Genomic DNA, 12,568 nt, shown 5'->3' on the forward strand with positions numbered 1-12,568 from the left:
CAGAGTAAGTGACTAGAGCTCAATCTCAGAGCGCTCAGAACCACACTCCGAGGAAACGGCAGATAGGGGGTGGAGTTTGAATCAGAGTTCAAACTGGTAAGCATTTGTTCTTGAGGTTTATTAAGAAGATTTGGACTGGCAGTGAAGGAACAAATAAGGAGGACACTGAAGTACAATGACCCTGTGGTGTGGAGTCCATGGGTACACTTTCCTTGGGAAGGTCATCTCTTAGGCTGTGTGCAATCTTCTCCACTCAAATTCAGCAAACAGGCAGAGCTATTTTGTGTCTGGTAATCAAGACGATGCAGATGAAAACCAAGTAATATGTAGCTCTTGCCGTAGAACAAACCAAACACATGGATTGGGAGAGGAAATGTTTCTTATAACTCTCAGAAATGGTTAATGTATAAGAAAGCTTATATTCTGAGGTAACCCCACAATGGCACACAAATCCAGCCCTGATCGGGAAGCATTAGGACCTTAGGGACAGTGGAGATGCTTTGAGGGGCTGTGAGCTGGGAGTTCTAATTAGATGACATAGAATTGGGATAAATGAATTCTTGTTGCCAGCTCAATGTTGTTTGGCATTCACGAACAAGGCAGTATTTGGTATTTGTAATGAAGTTTTCTCTTTTTTCCTAAGATTTTTGCTATTTGCTTTCTATCCACATACAATGAATAAAGCTAACACACTCCACAATAACACAATCATAAAAATTACCTTGTTCTCTGAAGTGAGTGTTGGGATCTCAGCTAACAGCATCCTTTTTCTCTTCCACCTCTGAGTGTTCTTTGGTGGGCACAGACCTAAGCCCATTGATCTCTCCATTGATTTCTTGTCCCTAACCCAATTAATGATGCTTATAACTATGAGCCTCATAGCCACCGACATGTTTGTATCTCGGGGGAGGTGGGATTCCACCACATGCCAATTCTTTATTTATTTGCACAGGTTTTTGAGGGGACTCTCCCTTTGTGCTACATGCCTGCTGAGTGTCCTTTGGGCCATCACCCTCAGCCCCAGAAGCTCTTGTTTAGTGAAGTTCAAACATAAATCTCCCTATCACATCTCATGTGTCCTTATTGTCCTATGTATCATCTATATGTTTTTTAGCAGTCATCTCTTAATATCAATTACTGCCGCCCCCAATTTGACCTCAGGTCATTTTATGTATGTCACTCGGTCTTGTTCACTTCTTCCCATGAGCTACTTTACACGAAGCACATTTTCTACACTGCTGGCCTTCAGGGAAGCCTTCCTGATCAGTCTCATGGCACTCTCCAGTGGGTATATGATGACCCTCCTGTGCAGGCACAAGAAGCAGTCCCAGCATCTTCACAACACCAGCCTTTCTCCAAAAGCATCTCCAGAGGAAAGGGCCACCTGGACCATCCTGATGCTCATGAGCTTCTTTGTGATTTTCTACATTTTGGACTCTGTTATCTTCCACTCAAGAATGAGGTTCAAGGACAGCCAATATTCTACTGTATCCAGATTCTCGTGTCACATAGCTATGCCACAGTCAGTCCCTTTGTGTTAATTAGTACTGAAAAGCGTCTAATTAAGTTTTTGAGATCAATGTGTGGGAGAACAGTAAATATTTGATTATTCAGTGATGGGTATGATCCCCTAATGTAAGCAATGTGCTGACAGGAGAGCTGTGAATCGCGGCATGACGGGAACATTCTGTGGCTTAAATTGAAATATGGAATCATCCCTTTTCTGTTGAATCTGTTTACTGTGTGTGGATGGCAGGTTATATAAAGAAAATTAAACTGCATGCCCCTCAGATATCACATGAAATTTATATTTCTGAGTGGGTTATCCAAGGATACCTGTGAGGTGACTCTCACTTGATCTGGGTTAGCACATTGCTTTAAATTTTTTTTAACAAGGACTTCTTTTTAAATTTTAACCGTGTGAATATGTTCATGCGTGCATGCCTTTGTGAGTGTGTATGTATGTGTGTGTGTTTCTGTGTGCATACATGGGTACAGATGCCCATGGATGTGAGAGGCATCAGATACTCTGGAGCTAGAGTTATGGGCAGTTGTGGGCCACCCAGTGTGGGTGATGGTAATCAAACTTGAGTCTTCTAGGGGGCAGTATACTTAACTGCCGAGTCATCTCTGTGGCACAGTCCATTACTTTAAATATGTGAGAGTTTATGACATTTTCAATAATTCAGTTGCCACAGTTGTTTATATTTTGGAAAACTACGTAAGGAAACACTGTTTTAAGAATAGATTATAACATGATCTGGAAAACATACATATGGAGGAAAAATATATGCAGAGGACCATACTATTATTTATACAATGATGCTCATATAGCTGGATTTAAAATAGTCAAAGGTAGGAAAAGCCACTGTCTAGAGGTGTCAGGATGTGGGATCAGAACATGGCCTCCCCATGCTGAGGAATGTTAGTCAGTCTGGGTACATGAGGAACAGCTTGAACATCTTACCATGCCAGTGAGTGACATGAGTCCACAGCACAAACGCAGTGAATTACAAAAGACAGAGCTTCGAGGAGTCAAATCGATAGAGACAAAAGACAAAGTGCTTTATGGGGTCAAGACATGCAAATTCAAATAGTGAATTAGACATAGATAATTACTTAGGTGTAGCATCAACAAGTGTCATGAGAATGTCAGATTCTGGCATGCCTACATATTTGAAATGAAGCCAGTACCTCTGCAGAGACACACTTCATGCAGGGGAACTCATACACAGTCACACACTTCACATAGCTGAACACACTCAGAGTCACACTTCATAAAGATGAACACACTCAGAGGCACACTTCACACAGTAAAAGTGTTATCTATCACTCAAAGTGAGGTAATGTCACAAACATGAACCCACTCACACCTAGAGTCGAGTAATTTCACGGTTGACACTTACATGTAATCTAAAGAAAAAACTAAAAACTGGTTGGTGGGAAGAGAAAGACTGGAGAAGATCTGTTCTATGTCCTGTCTACACTTTCAGGGAGTCACAGAGCCTGAGCAAGCTGCACGTTACCAAATGGAATAATGTTTAACAAGGTGATGTGAGAGAACACTTAGAATGTCAAGAATGTGGAGGACTAGAAAGAAACCACACAACAGTAAGATGTATAAAACACGTGGGCAGAGGGGGCTTGTGGCTCAAGTCTGTAATCCTGAGGTTGAAACAGGAAGATTGTGAGTGCAAGGTCAGCATGAGTTACAGGAGGGAGTCCAGGCCATCACACAACAGCAATAAAACCAAAATTAAAAATAAGAATAAAAGTACTTCTAAAAATTCCCAAATAAACATATGGAAACTATGCAAGGGAAAAGTTTAGTCTTCCTTCATGTCACTGGGTGAAGAACATAAAAGCCACAATGAGACACGATACTCACACATCAGAACAGTACCGACACTGACTGGCAGAGGGAACGGCGAATGCTAGGAGCTTTGGGCAAAGTTTGGACATTTCTTAATCCATAACACCAGAGAGAACACTCTCAGAGCCACAGGCAATTCATGGGAGCACCCAAAGCCCCTCATCCTAAGGCACAGAAATTAAAAAGTCTGAAACAGGTAGAGACCAATTACATATGAAGTTAAGAATGAGCGAAGTTTGGGTTGCCTATGTGATGGGACCCTTTCATTCCTCTGGCAGATGTGTCATGGGAGTTTATGAGAAAAGTTTCAGCCCAGCCCCCACCACCTTACCCCCAGTTTGATGTTTTCTAGGATGCAATACAGTAAAACCAAGAGGCAAACAAAATTCCCACCAGGGATGCCATGTTTCTGGGCTCCCCAGTGGGATCTTAATCACATACAGACATTAGAATTGTAGGCTGCAGAGAGGCATTAAATGCACCAGTAACCCAAGCCTGCGGAGATCTCCTCAGGCAGAGTCCTCCCTTGCCACGTCCATCTGGGTAAGTGCTCTGCACCCAAGTGCAGAATCAGAAGGTGGTCGGGTCCCAGGCAGGCTGTGGGAGGAGGAGCAGCGGGGCTCAGGGAGGTTTTCAGCATCTGCAGAGGAGACGCTGAGCTCTGACAGCGCCTCGGCATAGGAGCTGTGTTCTGCACAAAGAGCAATGAGGGGTTTGCATTGTAGGATTTGTTTCCGTAATTTAGAATCTTCCAATTTTATTGCATTAATTTTAAGCCTGTATTTATTTTTGAATGTAAAGTTCATGTTGACTAGCTGTGTCAGCATTCATGTTACATATGTGTACTTTCACAAACATGTCATTCAAGAACTGACGTTTTCTTTCCACATTTTAATTATAAACCCTTTTAGCATCTGTGATTGTCATATCCCAAATACAAGTATTATAAGTGACTTCTGAGTTTTGGTAATTAAAAATAATTTCAGGATCTTTAGAAATGAGTTCCACCCTAATTTCATATCTTAGCGGATACTCTCTCATTGCTACAAAATATCTACCCAATTTTCTCATTACATTTTTGTCTCTCAATTTACCTTCAGAAGTTATCAGCTGGTGGTGTTGGTCCCTGCCCATGCTTCATAAATTAAGAAATGCCAGTGGAGGGGACCGTGGAGATAGGCTGCTGACAACTAACCATTGAACACACAGAGAATGTGATGGTCTCTCTGGACCCTGAGGAACCAGGAATTGGTAAGTTGCAGAGCTTGGGGGAAACAATCTTTACGTTCTATTAACTGAAATAAATATCCTTTCCAATCCCCCTGCTAGTGGAAATTCATGGTCCTTCCTTCCTTCCTTCCTTCCTTCCTTCCTTCCTTCCTTCCTTCCTTCCTTCCTTCCTTCTGAGAAGCCTATGGGACAGACTATCTCTTTCATTTCCTTTGCTCTGTGCATAGCTTTCATATGTTTTCCAAACTGCATCCTTTTCTAGATAGAGAAACTCAAACCTCTGTACTTTTATTGTTACTCACATACAGTGCATGTGACAAGGAGGGTAAAGCCAGCCAGGGAGAAGTTAGTCTCAGCTGTGACTGCATTGTGGGGAGGGTCAGGAAGACAGGTTCTTCTGCAGCCCATGTGAGTTTCCTAGGGCTGAAAGTGGTGTCTGTGACCAAGCTCTCCCAGATTTCTCTTTCTTCACTTTAGAAGAATGCAGATCTACTTTAGTTTCTGGAGGAGTATGTAAACCCATTAGTGAACATTCTTGCTGCAGGTTTGAGCCATGGGAAGGCCTGTAATCATTTCAATTACAAAACCAATGTGAGGGCTAACCAGAAAGAGCTGCCATTCCTTAGCCCGAATATTCCTCATGCTTTTGCTCATCACTTTGCAGAAGTTGATTTACTTCATGGGCTCTCTGAACACAGAGTTGGCATCTGCTTGGTGATGGTTTTCCTTTCATGATGCACCAACCATCTCTCCAGTGTAGCTGTGGCTTTCCAGGTAGGACTGTGCAACACACAGAGCACACTCTTCAGTTCCATGTCATCCTAAACCCCCTTGCAAGAGGCAGGAGCAGTTCCCCTTTCCAAACCATCCCATGCATTTTGCATTGTCTCCCAGCAGGGGTGAGAGTGAAGACCACGTGGTAAAGGTGCTTTGTGGGATATTTGATCACACTGTTACCCCAAGACCGTGTTATTTAAATAAAAACCTGAGATCAGGAGGCAGAGCCAGTGGCTAGTTGGCAGGAAGTAGCCATAGAGGGTAAAGCGGGAGTCAGGAAGACAGATAGAGGAATGAACAGGAAGTATAAGGGAGGGACAGAGAGCTGGCAGTTCCTTTTGGACTGGAACAGTGGAAAAAGGTCTTGCTTCCTGAGACACCAGCTAAGGAGGAAGGTCAGCTAGCTGCTCCTCAACCTCTGAGAAGGTTTTCACCCCAGCTTCTGACTCCCAAGTCTTTATTGATAAAAATCATAAGATGCAAATTTAGATTAAAACAACAGCAACAACAGAAGTGAGCAGTATGAAGATCGCAAAAATCAAGCACATGGTTTCGTAAACATAAGGGTGGACAGGTATCCCTCAGCCCTGACGTAAACCATGCTCTGTACACTTTCAACACCAGGTCGGGGGCGGGCTGTATACATGCTGCAGAGGAGGAACATTACTCCTGCCTATCTCCTCCCTGGATGCAGTGCGCCCACATGACCTTAAGCACCCAGCATGCACTAGGGACTGCAGAAGCATTTCTTCCTCCCATTCCACTCTCCACTTCCCTCCAGATCACAAGTCCAGGTCATTGTCCTGAGCACTTGTCATTTGTTTGAGGCCTGTTTAATGACGCCATTGGTCTCAGGTTGTCCATGATGGACTGGGTAACTGCAGGAGGACACCGTGTCTACAGTTGTGGCTTCCTGGTTCCATGCCAGACAGGGGGCTCTAACTCTGATGTCCTGAGCAGCTGAAGCCTTCACAGTCGATTCTAACAAGCAATGCTCAGGATTCTTCTGGACATTTCTTGCTCCAGGTGTATTTTGTTCTCCTCTTCTGTCCTTTAAGCCTTTCCTTCCTCTTCCCCAATGTGACCACTCCACGTGGTACTTATTTTGCAAATCCGCATCATTTCTCTGTCACTCATGCCCTTATATGCAGAACATCAGCCCTTTCTCTTTGCATGATATAATAGGCCATCCCAGCATGTTCACTCTCAAGTTCTATGTTTGAGAAGTGCCTCTTAAGTCACCTTGCGGAGGTCATAGAGTATTGTTTTGTCTGCTGACCACAAAGACCATGCTGAGCTGGGCAGATGTGAGTCAAAGCGCCTGATCTGGGAGGGCAGGACAGGCTAGGAGATGCAGTATAGCTTATTTCATGAAGGGTACACAATTCTGAGAATGCTCTCTGTAGAAGCGACACAATAGCCCAGAACTGCAGCACCTTTCTTTGCTAGACTTACTTTGTAATGGGTAAAGAATTTGACACCACATATATTTTGATGTAGAAGTTGAACGGATACGACTGGGTGCCCTGCAAAATGTGGCCATAGTGGACAACTAGAGGGAATTTTGTGTCACCTGGTGAGCTGGTGCCCTTGATTACATGAAATCCTGTCCCTATCCTTGGGCTGTGTTCTGAAGAGAGGAGAACTTTCTCTTATTGCTGTGCAATTCCACCTCCAGAAAAGCTCTTCCAGATGGGGCAGAGCAGGTATCCCTGAAGCCATGATGTTGAGGGTATCCCTGAGGGTTCAAGGTCTCTGCACCTGTCTTACTTTCCTAAGAGCTTCAGGTTGCAGGGCTGAGGTTTCTGAAGTTTGGGGCTCCCAACACCCACATAAAAGCCTAGCTTGGAAGCCAGAGAGAAGACTCAGCAGTGAAGAGCACATTCTGCTCTTGCAGAGAACTCAGGTTGGTTCCCAGTACCCACATCAAGCAGCTTACAACTGCCTCTGACTCCAACTCCAGGGACCTGACACCCTACTGTGGACTCCGTGGACACCTGCACATATGTGTGAAAACACAAACACCCGTAATTAAGAATGAAATAAAAATTAAGCCACAGAACATGTGGCTTTACAGGCAATGAAACACATTGCACAGGAGTTTGACAGTGAGATATCCGTTAAGACTCACAGTTCTCTCTCTCTTCTTGCTTACTTTCCTCTTTGCTTTCAGGAACTAAAAAGAATTAACTAAAAAATGAGTATTCCACAGGAATAGCATGCTAATACCAAGGCTAAAGTGTATGTTTCAGATTAGCTTGGTTTTAGATTTTTATTTTATTCTTAAAGGGAAACTCATGTTTATAAATTTTAATTTTTTTCTTCCCCTTAATACCCAATGCTAGAGTCACATGGTCTAAATAATTGCAAAATAGTTTCATCTTACAACCTTGATTTTTAAACGATATTTCTTTTAATATCATTTCACTGCAAAAATGATAAAATGTCAATGTTCTTATGTGTGCCAGAAGACAGCTTTGTAGTTCATTCTCTCTCTCTGCCTTTCCATTGACTCAGGTGACCAAGGTCTCATAACCACTGATCCATTTGTCAGCCCTTAAATATGTATCTTGTCTAGACTCAAAGTTGTGATCCTCCTGTCTCTGCCTCTTAAGAGTATCCTACCAGTGTGCTCCACCACACACACCTTTGTTGCTCACACCACCTGCTCTGTATGTATGATGCTACATGAAAGCAAATGCATGTGGTCCATTAGAGACATTGTGCCAGCAAACCATTTGACCAACTCCCTGGCACAAGTTCTAGACTCCGGACCTTTGAGTCTGGAGAAATAACACTGCTCACTCGAAGGAGAGATGACGTCAGAATCCGAAGGAGTCTACCTTTCATGTTGGCTTGAGTGCTTTTCCTTTCATTAGAACCACATGATGGAATGGCCCTGAAGCTATTGCAGCTGTAGTTCTATTTGAGTTCACACGAACCCACTCTAAATTCTCACATTAAAGGAGAAAAAAAAATACAATTTGTTTTTTGCTCATATGTGATAACTACCAAGAGCTAACTGGTACCGAGACATGGTCAAGGGGAACAGACCCATAGCAGGATTGAGAAAAAAATGTACATTGGAGCTCTTTAGAGGGTTGCTCAGATGTCACGATGCTCTTGCTTTCTTTCCCCATTTCTGTCTTTTTTATTTCAGGCAGGGACCAAGCTGAGCAGTCATTAACAGAGCTGCCTTAACTCTCCCAGGCCACATGCATAAGCCATGCATGGGAAAAGCAGCAGCCAACACCTCCCAGAGACCATCATGTGCTGGACAGAGTTCCATTACTGGTGTGTAGACTTCATCTTACGTCACTCATGATATATCCCAGACACAGGCACATGGCTGTCCACATGGTCTAGAGGAGGTGACTGGGACTCAGCCTCAGAGTGCTCAAAGTCACACTCTGAGACAATGACAGGTCATGGGTAGCATGTGAAGTAGTCTGTATTTAGAAATCACAATTCTCAACATTTGCAATAAAACTTTATTAAGAATATTTAGTAGTAAATGAACAGAGTAAAGAGGGCACTGAAATAAATGACCCTGTCCACGTCAAACCCATGGACATACTGTCCTCAGAAAGGTTGCATTTCTGGTTTTACATAATCTTCCTAATTCAAAGTCACCAAAACAGCTGTTTGTGTACCTGACAATGAGAAAACTGCAGATTATAACAAGGCCAGTTCCCAGGGAAGCTGTCTCAGCAGGCAGGGGATAGTCAGTATGTACTGTGTCCCAGGGCAGTTGTTAATGTATGTGAATACTCATGTACCAGGGAGCCTCACCAAGGACAGACAATGAGGTTGGGGTGAGCTGAAGTAGAGGATTTCAATGGAGAAGGATGAATTGGGCTGAACTGATACGTTTGCCCAAGGTGATAGCCTTGGTTGAGATTCATGGTCAAGGCTGCCTGGGATGAAGTGTATCTCTTGCTTTTCCCCACAAGATTTGCTCTGTGCTTCTTGACCTCATAAGATGAATCAGAGCAGCAAGCTGTACACTACCACTAACATCAGAAACACCTTCTTCTTTGAGATAATAATTGGGATCTCAGGCAACAGTGTCCTTCTCCTCTTCCATGTCCTCATGTCCAGTTGTAAGCACAAGCCCAGACTCACTGACATGCCCATTGGCTTCTTGGCCATAGTCCACCTACTGATGCTGCTGGTTGTGAGCATCATAGCTACAGATATGTTCATATTTCAGCAAGGATGGAATGACATCACATGTAAATCTCTTGTCTTCTTATACAGATTTTTGAGGGGTCTCTCCATTTGTGCCACCTGCTTGCTGAGTATCCTCCAGGCCATCACTCTCAGCCCCAGACACTCCTGTTTAGCAAAGTTCAAAAAAAATTTATCACCATGTCACAGCTTATGGTCCTTGTTTGCCCTTTGTTTTGTCTATTCATCCATTTCCAGTAACCTTCTCGTCTACATAGTTATCACCCCTAATGTGACCTCAGACCACCTACTGTATATTACCGAATCCTGCTCTCTTCTACCCTTCAGTTTCACCATGAAATACATAATGTCCACATTGTTCGTGTTCAGGGAAGCGTTCTTTATTGGTGTCATGGCAGTCTCCAGCGGGTACATGGTGGTTCTCCTGTGCAGGCACAAGAAGCACTCCCAGCATCTTCACAGCACCAGTCTTTCTCCAAAAGCATCTCCAGAGGAAAGGGCCACCCGGATCATCCTGATGCTCATGAGCTTCTTTGTGCTGATTTCCATCTTGGACAGCTTTATGTCATTCTCAAGGCATATGTTCAAAGATGATCTAATATTCTACTGTATCCAGATTCTTGTGAGCCACAGCTATGCCTCAGTCAGTCCCTTTGTGTTCATCAGCACTGAAAAGGGTATAACTAGGTTTTTAAGGTCCATGTGTGAGCGGATAGTGACTATTTGATTATTCAGTGATGGGTAAGCATCCTCAAGACGAGACTACGTTAGCATCAGAATCATGAGTCACTATTAACATGTTGTGTGGCAGAGACTTTCTCCAGGAGGATGCAGTTCACACTACACTCTACAACTCAGCCATAGAAGGCTGCTAAACCTGTGTCAGGGATCCAGTGCCATGCTTTCTGAGTAAAGGGTTTTCTGTTGGATAAGAACTCCACATCTATAGGCTGAGAATATGATCTGTGGGTAAGAACACTTGCTATGCAAAAGCTATGACCAGAGTACAAAACCCCAGTTTACACAAAGAAATGGGGTTTGGCCATGCTTATATACCCACAACAACGGATCTATGAGACAAAGAGATAGGAGGATCTCTGGGGTTCACTGGTCAATAGGCTAGCTCTGAAATCAGTGAGAGACCTTGTTTCCACTGATAAGACAGACAGAGAAAGAGAAGAACACCTGAGGGCCTTTTCTTACTTCAACACCTGTGTAAGGACACAGACACAAAGACACACAGACACTCTGGACCCATGAAGTCAAAGTTTAAATGGTGAATCAGACATGAAAAATGACCTAGCTTTGACATCAGCCAATGTCATGAAAAACGAGGTCTTGTGACATTCTTCTTAAATGGAAAGATAAATCAAATGTAAGATTCTACTCATGGTGTATTTTTATGTCAACGACAGTATCATGTTTCATCTTAAAAAGAGCCATTTGGGGTGGTATTACAGATAGAAAATACAACTCATCTGTGAGCAGTGATGTCACTGTCCCTACTTAGATCTCATTGCTTAGCCTTTAGGATCATTTTAAGAAACTTCAGTACTGGGTAATGCAAATAGAACATCTGGAGAAAGATTGTGACATGTCCCTTCTACCTTGAGCTAGTCAAAATGCTGATAACAGACTATGTGCTAACAAAATTGAAGGTTGTGGATGGCTTAACAGGAGAGAATATTTGCAGCTATGTAAAAGAGAATATTGGGACTTTGTGGAGAAATGAAGGAACTGTCAAACAGAAATGTGTAAACACATGAACATATCTGTTGTGGCACAAGCTTTTAACAAAAGCACTTGCTTTAATAGGCAGAGGCAGGCAGAGTTCTAGGAGTTCAAGGCTAGCCTAGTGAATATAGTGAGTTACAGGCCAGCTAGGGCCACATGGTGAGACCCTGTCTCAAAAAAAAAAATTCAATCCCTCCTAGATTTCCAGTTCTCTCTAGAATGATGTTTCCATCTATAGTGTCTATTTAATAGTTGACACAAGACACAAGTTGTTAAAAACATTCTGTTCAAATTATAAAACCAGGAATATTAATCACTCCACATGAAACATTGTACTTGTTTTCTTTTTTGAAAAGAAAGTCTCTCAGTGTAGCCAAGGGCTAGCCTTGAACTTACAATCCTCCTTCCTCCAGCTGTGGAATTATGACATTATTCAGACATCAGGAGTGCAGTACTAGGCTTGCATGACCGCAAGCTTCAGCTACAGGTCACTCGGTCCTGTTTTGTCACAGGGCTCATGACACTTTCCATAGTGTATTTTAGTTCTGTGGGAGATGGAGCAAAATTGCATTAGTTTCAGGCCTGTTCCTGCCTCTGTCAGTGAGGACGATGCTGGTCTTTCAGGCTCCTTATGGAGCAGAGCCAGCCTGACCTCAGCCTCAGCTACGCTCCATCTGCTGGTGGTCACTTTGGCTCTCCAGGTCTGCCCTGACTTTTACAGTACATCTAATTTCTGTTACAATTCACTTTCAAATTTCCTCACAGCTAAAATCCTGCAACTGGGAGTTGGGAAATAATGGAAACAGAATCAACACTACCTGGAAAACAAGAGCTCCATGGGAAGATTGACCCAGGGAGAGGCTGTCTGTCACATAGTGTAGAGAGAGGACCCTAGATTCACAGGGAAGTCATGGGAGGCCCAGGAGTCCTGCATCCCAGAGAGAGGCATCACGGTGAAGGAACTTAGTCAGAACTGTATCTAAAGAGTAAGGTGAGAAAAGATAGGGTTGTCTATATGACATAAACTTTTTTATTCCTCCTGCAGCGAGGGCAAGGAAGCTCAGAGAAAAATTTGTGCTCAGCCCTCCCCAGATTGCTGTTATCCACGACAGAGTAGAGTCAGCTCAACAGGTAAAATGTTCCCCTGGGATGCTATGTTTTCATGCTCCCCAGTGGGAACTTGTCATCTTCAACAGACACTTTTAAAATTCAAACCTCAGAGATGCATTAAAAACTCCCTCTACTTAAACCTGTGCAGATCTC

At 43.3% G+C, this 12,568-nt stretch overlaps 2 protein-coding genes across 2 annotated transcripts; both read left to right on the plus strand.

Moving 5' to 3' along the window:
- The first annotated feature begins 674 nt into the window (after positions 1-674).
- Positions 675-1,606, plus strand: LOC131905994 (vomeronasal type-1 receptor 44-like). Its single transcript, XM_059256787.1, is given in 2 exon segments — positions 675-1,473; positions 1,476-1,606. Coding segments are annotated over 2 exon segments (930 nt in total).
- Positions 1,607-9,362: 7,756 nt separating this feature from the next.
- Positions 9,363-10,298, plus strand: LOC131905995 (vomeronasal type-1 receptor 48-like). The gene has a single exon (XM_059256788.1). It carries the CDS (start codon positions 9,363-9,365, stop codon positions 10,296-10,298), a length of 936 nt encoding a protein of 311 aa, XP_059112771.1.
- Positions 10,299-12,568: the final 2,270 nt, after the last annotated feature.

This window comes from Peromyscus eremicus, chromosome 3, assembly GCF_949786415.1.
Source record: "Peromyscus eremicus chromosome 3, PerEre_H2_v1, whole genome shotgun sequence".
Classification (NCBI taxonomy): Eukaryota; Metazoa; Chordata; class Mammalia; order Rodentia; family Cricetidae; genus Peromyscus; species Peromyscus eremicus.